The sequence below is a fragment of the Clavelina lepadiformis genome, chromosome 1 (assembly GCF_947623445.1).
Source record: "Clavelina lepadiformis chromosome 1, kaClaLepa1.1, whole genome shotgun sequence".
In the NCBI taxonomy this organism is placed as follows: Eukaryota; Metazoa; Chordata; class Ascidiacea; order Aplousobranchia; family Clavelinidae; genus Clavelina; species Clavelina lepadiformis.
This window is the reverse complement of record NC_135240.1, coordinates 11,335,477-11,352,544: the sequence shown is the minus strand read 5'-3', so window position 1 is coordinate 11,352,544 and position 17,068 is coordinate 11,335,477. Positions and strand designations below refer to the sequence as shown.

General features: G+C 38.7%; 2 protein-coding genes across 2 annotated transcripts in view; one reads left to right on the top strand and one right to left on the bottom strand.

Annotated features, from left to right (window-relative positions):
* Positions 1 to 17,068, top strand: part of LOC143469164 (dynein beta chain, ciliary-like) — a 45,388-nt gene that overhangs the window by 24,293 nt on the left and 4,027 nt on the right. The window contains exons 54-75 of the mRNA XM_076966752.1: positions 4,363 to 4,514; positions 6,328 to 6,489; positions 6,656 to 6,735; positions 6,810 to 6,929; positions 7,311 to 7,473; positions 7,625 to 7,748; positions 8,356 to 8,498; positions 8,657 to 8,831; positions 8,985 to 9,096; positions 9,216 to 9,357; positions 13,233 to 13,379; positions 13,579 to 13,836; positions 13,998 to 14,170; positions 14,415 to 14,639; positions 14,883 to 15,097; positions 15,298 to 15,446; positions 15,645 to 15,744; positions 15,875 to 16,010; positions 16,094 to 16,250; positions 16,358 to 16,516; positions 16,632 to 16,778; positions 16,905 to 17,063. Of these exons, the coding sequence (XP_076822867.1) occupies positions 4,363 to 4,514; positions 6,328 to 6,489; positions 6,656 to 6,735; positions 6,810 to 6,929; positions 7,311 to 7,473; positions 7,625 to 7,748; positions 8,356 to 8,498; positions 8,657 to 8,831; positions 8,985 to 9,096; positions 9,216 to 9,357; positions 13,233 to 13,379; positions 13,579 to 13,836; positions 13,998 to 14,170; positions 14,415 to 14,639; positions 14,883 to 15,097; positions 15,298 to 15,446; positions 15,645 to 15,744; positions 15,875 to 16,010; positions 16,094 to 16,250; positions 16,358 to 16,516; positions 16,632 to 16,778; positions 16,905 to 17,063 (3,398 nt within the window). The remainder of the gene's footprint in view (positions 1 to 4,362; positions 4,515 to 6,327; positions 6,490 to 6,655; positions 6,736 to 6,809; positions 6,930 to 7,310; positions 7,474 to 7,624; positions 7,749 to 8,355; positions 8,499 to 8,656; positions 8,832 to 8,984; positions 9,097 to 9,215; positions 9,358 to 13,232; positions 13,380 to 13,578; positions 13,837 to 13,997; positions 14,171 to 14,414; positions 14,640 to 14,882; positions 15,098 to 15,297; positions 15,447 to 15,644; positions 15,745 to 15,874; positions 16,011 to 16,093; positions 16,251 to 16,357; positions 16,517 to 16,631; positions 16,779 to 16,904; positions 17,064 to 17,068) is intronic.
* Positions 9,380 to 11,340, bottom strand: LOC143444193 (choline/ethanolamine transporter FLVCR1-like). Its single transcript, XM_076943341.1, has one exon. It carries the CDS (start codon positions 11,319 to 11,321, stop codon positions 9,846 to 9,848), a length of 1,476 nt encoding a protein of 491 aa, XP_076799456.1. The 5' UTR covers positions 11,322 to 11,340; the 3' UTR covers positions 9,380 to 9,845.

Below are 17,068 nucleotides of genomic sequence, written 5' to 3'. Positions count from 1 at the left end.
GTTACAACCAAAGGGCTCTATTTCCTTTTCGTTTAATTGTAGGTGTTTGTCATTAGGTGAAAGACTGGTACTGTTTCACTGGGAAAATCGAATAGCCTACATTCGAAGCTATTTTTCTTACAGTTGTAAACCCTAATCTAAATGTTATAAAACTTTCTTTTAATGTAACTTGAATTAAACCCTATACAGTAGAATTCACCTATATCGACACCTCAAGGGGATGGGGAAAAAGTGTCGATATAGACGAATCATTATAAATTGGTTCAATGTAAGGGCCTGGTAAGGGTTAAATGTGTAGGCTAATCAGCACTGCAGCTTAATTTTATGTTTTCACGTACACTATGCAAAAAAAAACACCAACAAGATCATGAAAAATAATGGTAGTTGTATTTGCACGTAATACGGACGTAGACGGTACTGATGCAGAGCAACATGGCGTTACTACAGTAAGGTGACATCCTAATTACGTCAATATACAACTAGGCAACCTAAACTGTCATATCTAGGGGATTCAAAAAGGTGTCGATATATAGGCGAATTAGAATGTACGTAAAAGATAGGAATTTCGCCGGGACCAACAAAAAAGTGTCGATATAGTCGAATTCTACTCTATATACCTTTGCATATACCCATTGTCCTAACCGAATCAACACCATTCAACAATGGTGTGCTTAACCCACTTACGGAGAAACAATCGCTTTTTTAGTAACAATATAACCGAGCCTTCATTCATTTTCATCTAGCAACAGTTGCAGTTAAGTCAATGCAGGACATCGTGAACTAGTGGAAAATCTATTTAATAAAGATTTTCGGGTATGCTAAGATGGGACAGCATTCAAAATCACTTGTCGCTGACATTATCGCTTTGCAGTTAACAAATATCGAAAGAAAAAATATCGCCCAACCTATATAAAGGAGTTAATGTCATCATGATCGTTCGAAGACGTTGTATTGCGATTCAAACATTTGTGAAAAACATTAACTTTAAATCAGTAATCTTTGGCAACCAACACAATACTTTGACTTTCCACCTAAATGAAAGCATGGACGCCAACCGAAAGTCAATTGGCCTATCATGAAAATCTACATTACCATCTCAAACACTATTAATGATGCAAATATTAAACAGAAGTTACAAGAATTTGCTGAAACATTTTGTTACGAAAAAGGAAAAACCTGAGCTACCGAACTTAAAAAGGTGGCTAATAAAAGGTTTACAAATATGTTTTTCTGCGGGCTAAGGTGATCAAAAACACTTCCTAGGACCTAGGTGATATGTTTGAAAAAAAATCGCTAAAGCATTGCGCATTGAAGGATTTCACTCAGTGTTTTCAGGTAGTTTCTCGCAATAGAGGCTTCCGTGTGCCGGCGAAAAACATCGGTTGCAAACGTGATAGAAGTCACATTGTTCTTTTGACTTTTTGCAGCCTTTTATGTTGAAATACCTACAAACTCTGTGTCTGGGAATGTTTTGTTGTCGTGGCTCGACCGGCTTTTGCTCGGTGTGATTTGCTGTATAACGTGATCGAAGGTCCCGTGGTGGTGAGTACAACTCCACCCTCTGGCGTTTCGGGGTCGACACTTCGACATATTGTGTGTTAGGACTGGATTTTTTGTGACTTCGGTAGTTATTGTTGGGCGCAGGTTTAGTCGATTGATCGAAACTCCTTAGTTGTATCCGATCCACTTCACAATTTTGAATTAAACTTTTTCCAGCGGGTCTTGACGTCCGATCACCTGCTAATGGATAGGTACCATCGGCTGCTTTGCCTTTTCGAATTCTGCTGCTGTCGCTGTAGTCGATCCTGCAATCCCGTTGATGATGGGAAAGGGCCTGCTCCACATACGGTTTTGTGCAGCTTGTTGAGCTGCTATCGGAAACTAAATCGTCCGCTGCGTCTCTATTGGTTGACGTATTGCGTTGTTTCTTTTTCGTGTACAGGCAGCGATTCCAGGCATATTTGAAATCCCATTCACCCACATCACGCACGTGTTGAAGTATTGAACTGTCTGTGTCCATAACAGTTCTGGGATCGTCCGGATTTCGACAAAATTCTTGCATAATCTTTTTTACGTGCCAAATATATCGAAAAACCATTGGTAAAACCGCTTGTTGCCAGCCCTTGGATACGTCTATCAAATGGTGAAGAAGTGACATGTATCCATAAAGATACCTGACAGTTTCAATTGTGGGATGCTTCATGCCTATAACATTACGCCACAATGGTCTATATTCTTTCAGCTGAAGACACCGTATCCTTTCTGGCATGGAACGCAGTGCCTCCCGCAAATCGTCCTCACGATCGTTTGTTGAGCACATATTCCCCTTGAGGCCTGCTTCACCTGACTCACGATTTGCTTTTTCTCCATAGTTCACACCATTTTCACGTGTTTGGCTTGCTGGTAATACTTCGACCGTCTCCATATCATTCTTGTCCGCTTCATCTGAGCTGTCAATGTTGTCGGAATTCAAGTTTACTTCTTGTTTGATGGTTTCCAAAAACAATTTTAAAGCGGATTTCTCCGCCGAATCACCACCATAGCTTAGTAAATCGGTTTTAGCATCAGACTGTGGGCCAGAATTGACATTTTGTAAATTACCACAAACAGTTTTGGTATTGTTACTCACTGCAGTTCCGCTCTGTTTATTTAGCAGCCCGGGTCCATTGTGAATAACATCGCCCGCTGCGCTGAATTTTATGTCACATTCTCTGTCAAATTCTGTATTCACTCCTACATCCTTCGTTCGTGCACGGCTTTCTTGACGCTTCATACAGTTTTTACACCTTGATCCACCAAGAAGGTTTTGAAAGGCCTTCAAAAACTCGTCAGCAGACATGCTTACCATCTTTCCATTGGTTATGTCGCTGTGTGCTTTCGTCCGGTTGATAGCTGTAGGCGTTATCAGCAGGTAAGTGTCACTGAAAACATCAAGCAAGCCCTCTTCTGTGCTGGGTACACCTCGACTTACACCATGCTGCTTTTCGTTTAAAATATTGATCTTGCTTAACACCTCAGGTGCCATGAAGTCCATTTCTATTAAAAATCACTTTAACTCTTAGTTGAACCAGTAACTTTCATACACCAGCAAGCTACATGCTCAAAAGGCACTTAAGTCTGACCTTTCCAATCGAAGATAATATTAAAAAGACCAACGTTGTTGTAACCTGGCGCGGGAAAAAAGGAAATACGTTTCGCATGACTGACCACAACGTGATTGTGAACGAACAAAGCGTGAGTGTGAAATCACAATAGCTGTCTGGATGGTTTGTTTACATGGGAAATGTTTTTTATGTTATTGCCCAAACAGCAAGTTCTAGAACTAATTTTTGCAATGACCATTGACGGTAATGAACATTAATGCATTCACGTTGTTTTCTGTTAAATTTTGGTTGCTATATATTTCGATTAATACTGAAATAACGTCCGCATCAGCAGCCAAAGAATCTTCCAATCTTTCATTTTTTTGATTGATAACTAAATGTAACAAAACGACGCATGCAATAGTTTCTCTTTACATGGTGTTGATAGGCTATCTTCGCTTTCACCGTTTGCTTGACTTTCTAAATAACGTATCAATAATACAATTCCTGTTAACAGTTAACCTTTACAAGTCTTTAAGGTAGCTCAACTAACTGGCGTTATTGTCGTGTGATTGGCCGAAAATGAGCACTGTTTACAGTGAACTGTTGAGTTCAAAGTTGTTTTGTCGGGTACAGTACTTACTTACAGAAATACGGTACAGCAATAAATAAGTGAACATCACAAAATTTATTTACCAAGGAGAATGAGCTTGTTGGAGGCCATTACAACTGCTATACTTCATTGGTAAAGCATAGGGATGTATCCGGTAGTCCGTACGAAACCAAACTCGCATAGATTTGCCGAATATCGCCTGTATGGACGATTTGGGCGAACACAGACAATGGCAAACCCGAACATAATGCTAGTTATACATTATTCAACTTTGATAAGAATCGATGATCTAATACCCTGGCTAAGCTAAAGTGCATTTGCTTACGATTTTGGTTGCTCAATCGCCATTTAAACATAATATTTGTGAAACAAAGCGATTTTTTTTGCCATTAGGTCATGATACTAACACGATTTGACCAGTTTTAGTTGAAATTTTATCGATTGGTGCTGATAGGAATATATTCTGGATTTGTTCATGTCGACCTACATGATATTTGGGTTCCCATGAACCCGAATAATCTTATCGCGACACATTTCTGGTATAGCATTCCTGTAGGTCGGTAAAAAGGTTTTCTGCTTACTCCAAATAGGGTATGGTTTTTGTTTCGTGATTTCCAAGTTTGGACGCTATTTGCTGTGAGATGCTTAGCTGCACACGTTTTATAGGACAAGGATTTTCGCCGTCAGTTGTCAAGTCGTCGGAAACTATTGTTCGAGCCGCAGTGCATTTACATCAACGCGTGGCATCTTCCTTCTTGCCCACAGCAGTCAAGTTTCACTACATCTTTAATCTCAGGGACTTGTCCAACGTCTTTCAGGTAACAGTTAGCCTACTGTTTTTCAGTAGGTACATTTGTGTGGTCTTGTGTTGTTTTATTTTTTCATAATAACCATTTGATTATTTTATTTGCCCAAAATGGCGAGAGTACATTTATTAAGCCCTTTTTATTACAGTTTTTACTAACTAGCAAACGCTTATTACTGTTACACGCAATGTGAAATTCTGCTTCGGATTATCGGATGTGTAGCTACTAAGCCTCCCAATTTTGATCGGGCACGTTACGTAATCGTCGTTTATGAAATGGTTTTCTCCGTTAAGGACGAAGTGATTATTTTCCTCTGTTCTTTATCGTTTGAAATTGAACTGACACCGAGATGACCATCTATCACACAAAGCACAAGCTGTGCCGTGAATAGGCCTATTGTGTTGGATGGCGTGTCGTAAAAGAAGTTAATGCTGTATAATGACTTTGAAAAAAACGTGGAAAGAACGTGGGTTTAGGTACAGTACGATGCTACTTGTTAGCAGAAATTTAACACCGCCATTATTTTTATGCACGTTTAAGGCTACTGTTTTTTTTGTCCCCACTGGGCCGTTGACGAAAAAATTACACGCCCGTGGATTAATACGTATGCTTTACCGACTTATTTTTCTCATAAATTAGCCCTTGGTGGCTTTTACAAATAGGTGTCAAATTTCAATCATGGAAGTTATGAAAGGTATTTATAAGCTATGACACCAAAACGTTTGGCTAATAAGTTGCTTGCATATTCCAGCTTTTATGAACATATTCGAGTAGTACCAAGTAGTTTAAAAAATGCAACTAAAGCATACAGTCATAACCATAGTCATTTACTTGCAGAAAAAAAGCATTGACTAGTTTCGTACTGATATCTTCGTTCATCAGAATGATAAAATAGTAAACGCGAAACGACTTTAAATATATACACTACATACAAGAATAAATGGAAGTAACTAAGCTCTTAGGACTTAGACTGTAGAGTTCAGACGATTATCAACACAATAGGTGTTACAATGACCCAGAGGTATTGGCGGTAAGTCGATAACACAATAGGTGGCGATAAAATGCAGGAAGGGTGTTAGTTTGCACAATATGACCGGATTATAAAGTTCAAATAAGAAAAACACACCGTTTTCAAAACTTTGTTTATTAACGTACGGGATTGATTTAATACATATACGAACTTTAATATTTCAAAGCAATCTTTTATGTTTGGAACAGCAACTGCATTTTATTAAGTATTCCTTTATGGAAGATTTGTTATAAATAAGGCGATTTATGGTCCGTAAAGTTAATTTTTTTTGGTAGTAGAGAATATAAGAAAAAAATCGCGGTAAACAAGTTTGAAGATCGTAGCGTCAATATTAGCGAAGTCATAAAGCCATTAAAAGTCGATTTTTTTGTTGATTGCTCAATTTTTTGTTGTTAGGTCAATTTCCACTTACGCACCAGATTACGCACATTTTGTTGCAAATTATGCGCTTGTATACACCTCTCAGTTTTTTTGGAAATTAAAGTAAAAGTAGGTTTTATATTCCAATCGATTGGGTAGAAACTGCAGTACTTGGCACTTAAAGTCAACTTCCTCTGTACTTAAACTACATTTATAGAGTAGATGTATACTGACAGATTCGTGGTTTTTTTAAAATATCTCCCACACTTGCAATTGTTTGAACATATGCACACGTTTTACTTGAATAAATTCGCGTATTGATTTGATAAGTCACAGCGTATGTCATGAAACAACTGACTTCCTACACTGAAGATTTGTGGTCAGAGTCAATTCTTACTGCAATTTAAAATTTACTTCAGTTTCTTTCGTCAACAGGGCTTGCTGTTTGCCACCCCTGACTGTGTCAAAACTCAACTGGATGTTATCAGGTTATGGCTTCACGAATCTGCCAGAGTATACGGAGACAAGATGGTTGAAGAAAAAGATTCTTTGACTTTCGAGAAAATACTGAGCGAAGCTGCAAAGAGAGTATTCGAGGTCAGGGCGTGAATAATTATATTTGACAAAATCTGCAGACAACTCTTGCTTTTGTTATGACGGTGCCCATCCGTTTGTTTTGTTCATTATATGAGCTTTGAACTCAATAAAACAACCTCGACATTTTGCATCGTTGGAACATTTTTCTTTGCTTTACTTTATTTAGGGAGGAGAAGACTTCCACGACAAAATGTTATCAAAGCCTAATATATACTGTCACTTTGCCGAAGGAGTCGGCGAACCAAGGTAACAGAAAAGTTTTTCACATCTGCTAAAGCGCTTGATCGTGGGTTATTGACAAAGAACTCGTGCACTGTTAGGTACATGCCGGTGCGTAAATGGGATCATCTCCATCAGACTCTGCTCGAAGCTCTTGACAACCACAATGATGTTTTACCTGTCATGAATCTCGTTCTGTTTGAAGATGCCATCATGCATGTGTGAGTGCACGATAAGCGTATGCTTTTATTTACTTGATTATTATTCACCTATTTTTAATGCTTGTTGCTATGGCCACATAGGCGTAGGGGATAATTGATCCATAAAGCGGTACTAACTACAAACTCGTGTCACAATAGGCCATAGTCGTAATGACTCGAGTCGCATTTTTCAAAGACTCAAATTGACTCGAGTCTTTTTCTAAGAAAGTACAAAAATAACTTGACTCTGCAATCGGCGTTCAAACATCGATGTTTTTGCACTAATACAAAAAACTTGTAATTCGTGACACTTTTGGAGATAACACATGTAATTATAAGTTTGTCTGTATCAACTTCGGTGTCTCCTGAAACGCTGTTAACCAACCTTCATCTTGAACGCAGTTGTCGAATAAATCGCATTTTGGAGTCACCTCGTGGCAATGCACTGCTGGTCGGTGTAGGTGGAAGTGGAAAGCAAAGTCTTTCGCGCTTAGCCGCATTCATCTCTGGCTTGGATGTTTTTCAGTTGACGCTTAAGAAAGGTTACAGCATACAAGACTTGAAGGTATGTTACTGTAAAACTTCGAATGAATAGAGCAAACATTTTGCTGGGGGAAATCTGAAAGCTTTCATGTTTACTGTTGTCAGTCGTGTAAGTTATATATTAACTTTTTTCAATTTCTATTCAAAAGTTAACAAAGGTTTTTCTTGCTAAGGCCGATCTAATAACCCTGTACATACGTACGGGTGTCAAATGTATCGGAACAGTATTCTTGATGACTGATGCTCACGTCCCAGACGAAAGATTTTTGGTCTTGATCAATGATCATCTTGCAATGGGTCAGTTATAGGTTAATCTCTATACGTAAAAAGATAATTCTTTTCCTAAGTTACTTAAAACAGATTTGACAACAACACACTTTTTTCAAAGATGATAACATGTAAGTATAGAAAAAAAAGGCTGTACCAACTTGCTTTCCTTGTAATAATGTAGCGTACTACTAACGGTAAGCCGCAATTAAAAGTTACAGTTTAACTACAAGCCACACTCAACGGACTTGTCGTAAAACCGCTACTTTCCACAGTAAATATTTGTCGGTTGGATTATTCGTTGTGTGATGGTTTAACCACCATAGCAGCAATGACTGTATCTTATATACAGTAGGATGAAGAAATCCGATCTTCCAACTAATTATATTATCTATTAAACATGCAATTATTGTTGAATATGATACCATTCAAGAAATGAATTGTGTATAAACACCTTTCTGAAACCGTATTGCATCAACCAGCCTGGTAATACAACATGACTTAATAACAAATTTAATAAACGTTGGCAAAGTGCAGAAGTTAAGTAAACTCTACAGTAAAGTGCTAATTCCTTATGCTGTACTCGTTTGCTCTCGGTTGAAAAGTATTCATCTTTTGCGTCTGCCTTTACCTACAGGAGAGGTTTCCGATCTGTTCAGCGAAGAGGAGACGGAAGAGATCATTAACGCCGTAAGGGGAGAAGTGAGAGCTTCTGGTTTGTTTGACTCGCGAGAAAATTGTTGGAATTTCTTCTTAGATCGTGTCCGAAATCAATTAAAGGTGATAGCTATTAAGGTCACTTGTAATTACAGCTACTACTTGTTGGTAGCACGTATCCTGATCGTAGCTGATAATTCAATTCAACAACTGTCCCAATTCGCCTCAAAACTAACATACTGTAGTTTATGATTCATCATGTTCGTGATCCTTTTTGCCAGATCGTACTCTGCTTCTCGCCTGTTGGTTCAACGTTGCGCGTGAGAGGAAGGAAATTTCCCGCTTTAGTCAACTGTTGCGCCATCGACTGGTTCCATTCCTGGCCGCACGAGGCACTCGTAAGCGTGAGCCGCCGATTTGTATCTGAGATTGAAGAACTCGGACCAGCAGTGGAAAGTAAACGAATTTTATTGAAATCTTTATCGACTTAAAGTCGGACGGTAGACACACTGTTATTATCGTCTTTTAATGTTACTGGAGACTTGGGTTTTGTATTGTTATTGGCCTATATTTTAAACCATATAATTACATCTATAATATGCGTAATAGGTTCGTCCTTAGAGGGAGACGACACAGTTGTAGATAGCATCGCTAAGTTTATGGCGCATGCGCACGTTACCGTTAACGAAGTCAGTCAGCAATACAAACAAAATGACAGAAGGTAACTTATCGCAAATACTTGGTAACCGCTTATTTACCAAAGTATATAAACATTTTTTAAAATTTTTTAACTACTTATGATGATCATTTACTACACGACGATGATCATTTACTCCTTAGGTATAACTACACAACTCCAAAAAGCTTTTTGGAGCAAATTGATTTGTACAAGCACCTCGTTAAGCACACCAACAACGAACTGACCAAGAAAATGGACCGACTGGAAAACGGCTTGTTGAAGCTTCAGAACACTGCTGAACAGGTATTAAATTTACTCTGCATGTCCTGACCTGATGCGTTGTTATGACTATATTCCTTAAAACAGACGGTTAAAGAACGTTTATTTTGTGTGAGTTGTTTAATTTTGAATTATGAATGTTGGTGACGTCAAAGGTAAAGCGTTGCTTAATTCATAACTTTAGAGCTTAAGAAACATAAAAACTCATTTAACCTGCCAGGGTGTAACTTTATGAATAACACATAAACCAAAAGGAGTTTAAAATAATGAAATGAAAGGAATTTTTTAAATTTTTGATCATTTATAGCTTTTACGACAGTATGCATCCAACCATAATTGTTGGAAAATTGTTGTTAAATATTCTTTTTTCTCGTTTGTTTGGTTCAAAAATCGGCACTACGCTGAGTTGCTGTCATTTTCTATTTCATATATTCTCAAACAATCTGACAATGGTAGTTTCCTGATAAATAGAAACCGTTCTCTTCCAAGAACAACTTATCATCTTATGAGGATCAGTTAGTGGCTGAATTTTCTTCGGAATGTGTGGTTGGATGTCCTAAGCGCTCCTCCATGTCCCATCTCTTGTTGACTGGTTGTATTATCGAAATGCAAATTAGTGCTAGGAATAAACTTACGGCCATGATGACTGGCGTGGACAGTGCCCCAGTGTTATCAAACAAAACACGAGCAATCAACAAACATACGGTCTCCGTCACTACCCTAATCCAAGTCATCCAAATGCTCACAAAAGCTTCGTTGATCGGGTATGTGTGCTGGGTTGTCATCTCGTAAAAGGCAACCGCCGAAAATCTGCTGAAAAATCCAAACAAAAAGTTGCACACAATTAGCGCGACCAATTGGTCAAACTTGTATGAAAGTGTAAGACCCACGGTAGCGAGTAGCTCAACTAAGATGCCAACTTGAGCCTGCAAACGCAATCGTTTATGCATGTTCACCAGTGCACCACCAACCACGCTTCCTAGCAGGATACCGACGGCGTACGCGACCATGACATAACCGCTGATAACGTGGGTTGTGACGTCATATTCAGCTGCTGCTAGAATTTTGTGAACAACAGGTAACATTAAAATAAATTCGATGTGTCCGATGTATATGGCAACACCGAAAGCAGAGCAAAGCGCAACGAATGTTATATCCGTGAGAAGTTGTTTGCATTGGCAAATGTAGTTGCTGAAACTCCAGTCCTTGGTAGGATCTTTTTGGATTCTTTTATATGCTTGTGATAAGGTGGGCGGGTAGGTTGGTTCATCTTTTACAAATACCAGAGCCAATGTAAAAAGTAGGACAGTGGCACCAAGCAGCCCAAGGTACATATACTTCGCTACACGCGCATCGCAATGCAGCTGAAGTTTTAAATTTAACGAAGAACTCGTGTTACCTTGCCTTCCACATTTAGACACTCCATGGTCAAACAGGTAGGACGGCAAAACAAATCCCAAACTGAGGCCAGCTCCGATAGATGCTTCAAAAGCACCAATCGCAGTTCCAACCTCTCTGCTTTTGAACCAGACTGGTGATAACATAGCAGGGTAGGTTATTACTACCAAGGCAGCGACCGCGATCCCAACTTGACCGACTGCCAAAATAGCGAAAGACGCTGAATTGACCAAAGATACAATTACGCAAACGCAGGCACCTGTCAAACTTGCGAAGGCGGCAAAGGTGAGTCGTTGCAACGATAAATAGTTGGCTGATATGAAGTAAGCAAGTATCGGACATGCAATAATTTTTCCTACTTTAATTCCAACGAATGCCCAGTCCATTAGGGCGTTACTGACTTCGAAATATGCAACGTACACGTCACTGACTTGCCCGAAACTAACCTTCTCGAATGACACAAACATTGTGAGAAGCATCAAAATGAGAAGAACCAACCAACGTAGACTTGTTGCTTGCACTTGAAGATTCTCGTTGCTCAAAAGGTGCTGGCGTTCCTGTAGTTCAACGATTTCTGTCATTTTATACATTTATCTAATATCGCACTGTAAAAACTGTATACACTCTTGTCATTACTTTCAAAATTACATTTTCTAGCGACCACATCAACCATTTATACAACGATACAATACTTGGTTTTTAAACTTTCCTATGACTGGACTTAACTGATCGTCATACACTTTGACTTACTGTTCAACATACAGCAAAATATAAAATTATATAAAAATTATATTAATAATTATATAATTATATTATATAAAATTTTAAATTGTTTTAGTGCCTTTAGAACTGAATGAGATTTCTATTACTTTGGCTTCAGTAATGATCTTACATCGATCATATACTGTACACAAGAACAAATACAATGCAACTCTTTTAACCAAACTCCGTTACCTATGTGAAATATTGTTCAATATCACGGTATTATATTATGAACTGGCTTGCATGGAAAACAGTGGAAAATAGAAAATGATTGAATGTATAAATTTCCTTTACCGACTTCCTCTGTGTGGATGAAAGCGTGAGAGTTGTGGCCGTGTAGTACATTACACATACAAAATTGCGTTTTTTCACTCATAGCATCATGATTTTTCGTTGAAGTGTGACCTTAAAAGTTTAAAAGCACACTGGGTGCGATTCGCTCAATAAATCTCATTTGCGACGACCTGCGGAAGCTTTGCGTTGCAACAACATCTGGTTTTGTCTTCACACTAAACGTGATTGCTGTCTCACGTCAACGCATTCGCAAGCAATCACACCGGAACAAACATGTCTGTTTTTTCTCATCGCCTTCATTCAAAGTGACGTTGTGAATGGTAAACCCAGGAAAATTCAACCCAAGGACTATTCAAGCCACAGATGTTGATTGGGTCAGCCTAGGTTTAGTCTATTATTTTCTATCAATCAGACGTTTCGATCGATACTGCAACCATAAATGTATTCAAATTCAAAGTGTTCATTTCATCTCTTAGTGATGTTTTTTGGAGTGGTGAAATATGATCTTCATTCCATGCGCTCACAGATGGCCAAGGCTGCCTGACCTTGCTAATACGAGCGTTAAAGTCACAAAGAGTAGTGGATTAAGTTCATTTTGCTTTTACAACGCAGCCACCCAATCTTTGACGAAAGCTTTCTTTTTCCACGTGTGGTTGTTGCCTCGTGGAGTCATATACACAGATCAAGGTGAAGTGAATATTGTTGCTGACTGGCATTCGTGGAAGTGGAAGTGAAAGTGAAAGTAGAATTATATAGCCAAGTCTGTTGGTGATAGCAAATGGTACTGCAGCAGATGTGTCTTCACTCTTCAGCATCGCGCCAGCAAATAATGTGACCTTTCTCTTTTATGCTGCTTGTCCGTGGAGGTTAATTTTTTTTTCATTGTTCAGTGCTATTTCTCTAACCTTTTGCAATTGAATATTGTGGCTTTTCGTGGTCTGATGTTAGTGGACTTTGTGTAGCTTTCACCATTGCTGTAGATCGTGACGTGTCTATTACCACTGAAGCGTTTTTGGAAACTGTTATAGATACCTCACCTCTTATCTTTCAATTAGGATGTGCATGTAAAATACCTTTAGGAAATACTATACGAGATTGTGTTCCATGGCAAGTGGATTATGTCCTGTAATTTGACAGCAACAATGCTGACAGTCGTGTGAAATATACCTGTTATTTTTTGTGAACTGTAGCCGAGTTTGCACAAGGAACTCAACAAAAATGGCAGATTCCGAATTCTAAAAAGTGCACCATGGGTATATCAAAAACCTTTTTAGAAGGTTGAAAACGGTCATGACAATAACCCAGTTCACTCAGACTGGTACTGTAAGGAAGAAAACGCTTCACATGCTTCATTTTTAAATCTACCGAGTTGGTCTGTAACCATCAACCAAATCGCAATCATCCTTTTAACTATTTCACTTTCGTCCACCTTATGTTTGATTTAGGTCGACGACTTGAAATCGAAACTTGCGGCTCAAGAAGTCGAATTGAAATCAAGAAGTGAAACAACGGAACAACTCCTGCAAAATGTCGGTCAAGAAACGGAAAAGGTAGGAGCGGAGAAGGAGATTGCGGATGAAGAAGAGCAGAAGGTAAGTCATCATTCTTCGTGTTTTGATTTTATTTTCAAATACAACGACTGTTCCTGCTGCGTAACATGATATATTGCGTAGCAAGTGAGTAATTTGAAGGAAGATTATTTAGTTTCAATAATTGTTAAAATGTAGTTTCATAGTTGAGCTTAAATGTTTCAGTATTGATTGTTTATTACCGATTATTCCCATTGTTAAGGTGGCCGAAAAAACAGCCGAAGTATTGGAAAAACAACGCCAGTGTGAAGAGGAGCTGGCGAAGGCTGAACCAGCAATGATTGCTGCCACTGAAGCTCTCAACACTTTGAACAAAAGCAACTTGACAGAGTTACGAACGTTTGCCAACCCTACCCCTGGAACCGTGAACGTTGTTGCCGCAGTAATGTGCCTGTTTGCAGCCGATGGAAAAGTTTCAAAGGACCGAAGCTGGAAATCTTGTCGATCCTTCATGGGCAGAGTAGGATAATTTTCGCACGTTATTTCATAGAATAATAACAGCTATTCTGCGGTCCAAAACACAACTAATATAGAAGTAACACTTTGCGCAGATTTCGTTGTCTCATATTTTTTAATCCATACGCGGTTTTGTCGTTATATGAAATGAGCTATGTATAACAGGTTGAACAGTTCCTTGAGTCGCTCATTAATTACGACAAGGAAAATATCCACGAAAATTGCTTGAAAGCCGCCCGCCAGTACATTGAAGATGAAGACTTCAACCCAGAAACTGTTCGGACTAAGTCCGTTGCTGCTGCAGGGCTGTGCGCTTGGGTCATCAACATTGTGAGATGGTGGGTCTTCTTTAAATACACTAAAACAATATTTGGCTCCATTTATTATTTATTTATTAAAACAGTTAGACGCATGAAATTCTTATTAAAGAGTGTTTAATTAATTATTTTAAGTATGGGAACATATTTTCGGTATGAGCAAGCATTTATACTCTGTGTTAAGCCGTGTAGCCTTGTTTTAACGCAGCTTTGATTCTAATAAAACCTGACCAGGCCAGTTTAACTTGGGCAACTAACTTTCCAGGTATGAAGTTTATTGTGACGTTGAACCAAAGCGAAGGGCACTAGATGCTGCAAACGAAGAACTTTCATCTGCCCAAGAAAAATTGGAAACTGTGCGAAAAAGAATTGCGAAACTGAACACTGATTTATTAAAACTTACGAATGAGTTCGAAGAAGCGACCGCAGAGAAACTGAAATGTAGCAATGAAGTGGCAAATACTGCAAAAACTATTATTCTTGCTAACAGGTGATTTTTTTTGCTATATAAAGGTACATTTTCAGAAACATATGTGACTGATCTGTCTGCAACTCTATTTTAAGGTAGATGGCTGTTGAAGATCGCCATATGCAAGTTACCATAAACGCATATTTCATTATCATTTCAGGATACTGTTTGCTTGATAACACTAGCGTTGAACCAAGGCCATTTTGTTTTTGTCAATTCATGTTAATTGTATTATATGATGATTAATTTAATGCGTATATGAAGGTTGGTGAAGGGCTTGGAAAGCGAAAAAGTTCGTTGGGGTGCTTCGGTTAAGCTCCTTCAGACCAAGAAGCAGACTCTAAGTGGTGATGTGTTGCTCACTGCAGCTTTCGTATCATACATGGGTTACTTCACGAAATCTTATAGGAACGATTTGCTGAAGCAACACTGGTTGCCATTCCTGAGACGCCAGAAAGTCAAAATTCCTTTGACTGAAGGTATTGTAAGAGATTTGTTTCTAGATTACATGAAATCATAAAGTCATTTTATATGCAATTTCTTTACTTTTAACTTATTGTTGAAGGTATTTTTAAACAGAAACGTAAACTTGTATCATTTAGAACTGATAGAAGTTAAGATGTAAGAGTTTAGCAAACTTAACTTTCAATATTGCAAAGAATATTAACTATCCTTTTAGGTTTGGATCCTATTGATCTCTTGGTTGATGACGCAACAATTGCGTCATGGAACAATGATGGCCTGCCTTCGGACAGAATGTCGAGTGAGAACGCCGCCATTTTGTCCAATTGCAAGCGCTGGCCATTGATCATTGACCCGCAGTTGCAGGTTGGTTATAACCTAGAACAATGGCGTCTTTTGTAAGAAAGCTTTGTCTGTGCAAAGTGTACATGTTCGTAGTAGTCAATAGGCCTATCTTCTAGTATCAATATTTCTTAAAGATGTACGTCAAACTTGAACAATTGATATATTGTATTGAGCTATGAATTTCGGATTAATGATCATTATTTGTTAATTATTTGTCAGGGCGTTAAATGGATAAAGGGACATTACGGCGATGACCTACGCACGGTGCAAATGGGTCAAAAGGGTTATCTTGACGTTATTGAAAAGAGCTTGTCAGAAGGTAATTTTATCAACGATAACGAATGAAATTAAATCCGTTAAATTGCTTCTTATTTTGTGTTTTTTTTTAACTAAAACCCCACAGAAAAGTTACAAGTTTAACGCTACAGAACGAATTTTGTAACCGGTAGGTGAGAAAGTTCTGATCGAAAACATTGGCGAAGTTCTTGATCCTGTCCTCGAACCGTTGTTGGGCAGAAATACAATCAAAAAGGGGAAATACATAAAGATCGGTGACAAGGAGTGCGAGTATCACCCTGAGTTCAAGTTCGTCCCACAGACATAGCGATAACTCCCGCATTGTTACCGTTTAGGATGACGCTGTAATTGGGTTAATATGATTACAACAGGCTCATACTGCAAACCAAACTGGCCAATCCACACTACAAGCCCGAAATGCAAGCTCAGAGTACTCTGATAAACTTTACCGTTACACGAGATGGGTTGGAAGATCAACTGCTTGCCAACGTTGTGAGCACCGAACGACCTGACCTAGAAAATCTAAAGGTGTGTAAATATCACAAATATTTACGGGCAAGCGCTTTTATAATGAAAAGGGTTTACCTACTTAATACATCAAACACTACAGTGATTTGGCTGTGCTTTTAATGTAGGTCGAGTTGACCAAACAGCAGAATGATTTCAAAATCACGCTGAAGAAACTGGAAGACAATCTTCTCAGCAGATTGTCTGCCGCTGAAGGTAACTTCCTGGGAGACACGGAACTCGTTGAAAATTTGGAACACACGAAGCGAACATCTGAAGAAATCGAGGTATAAGCCTATTCATTGTAAAAAATGCACATGCACTTGTTATCATTTCGTCATTAGTACTTAGCTTTATACGGGGTTGCTCGGACCAATCAAGGACGTTTTTAAACGTGCACAGATAAAAGTGGAGGAAGCGAAGAAAAATGAGTTACGCATCAACGACGCGCGTGAGCACTACCGGTCAGTGGCAACCCGCGCATCCCTACTCTATTTCATTCTCAATGACCTTTACAAGATTAATCCGATTTATCAGTTTTCACTGAAGGTTGGTATCTATTTTACCGCATATTTATACGCATACTGTAAAAAACATTACATGTAACATTACAAATGCACATTTCAAACGCTTTTATTTTATTTACGTCTTTTTTCTATCTTTTTCAACATACAGGCATTCAAGGTCGTGTTTCTTCGTGCCATAGAAATCACACCAGCTTTTGATGACGTCGCGGAACGCGTGGCCAACCTAATCGACACTGTCACGTATGAGACGTTTGCTTACACCAGCAGAGGACTCTTTGAGCAGGATAAGCTCATCTTTACATCCTTGGTAAT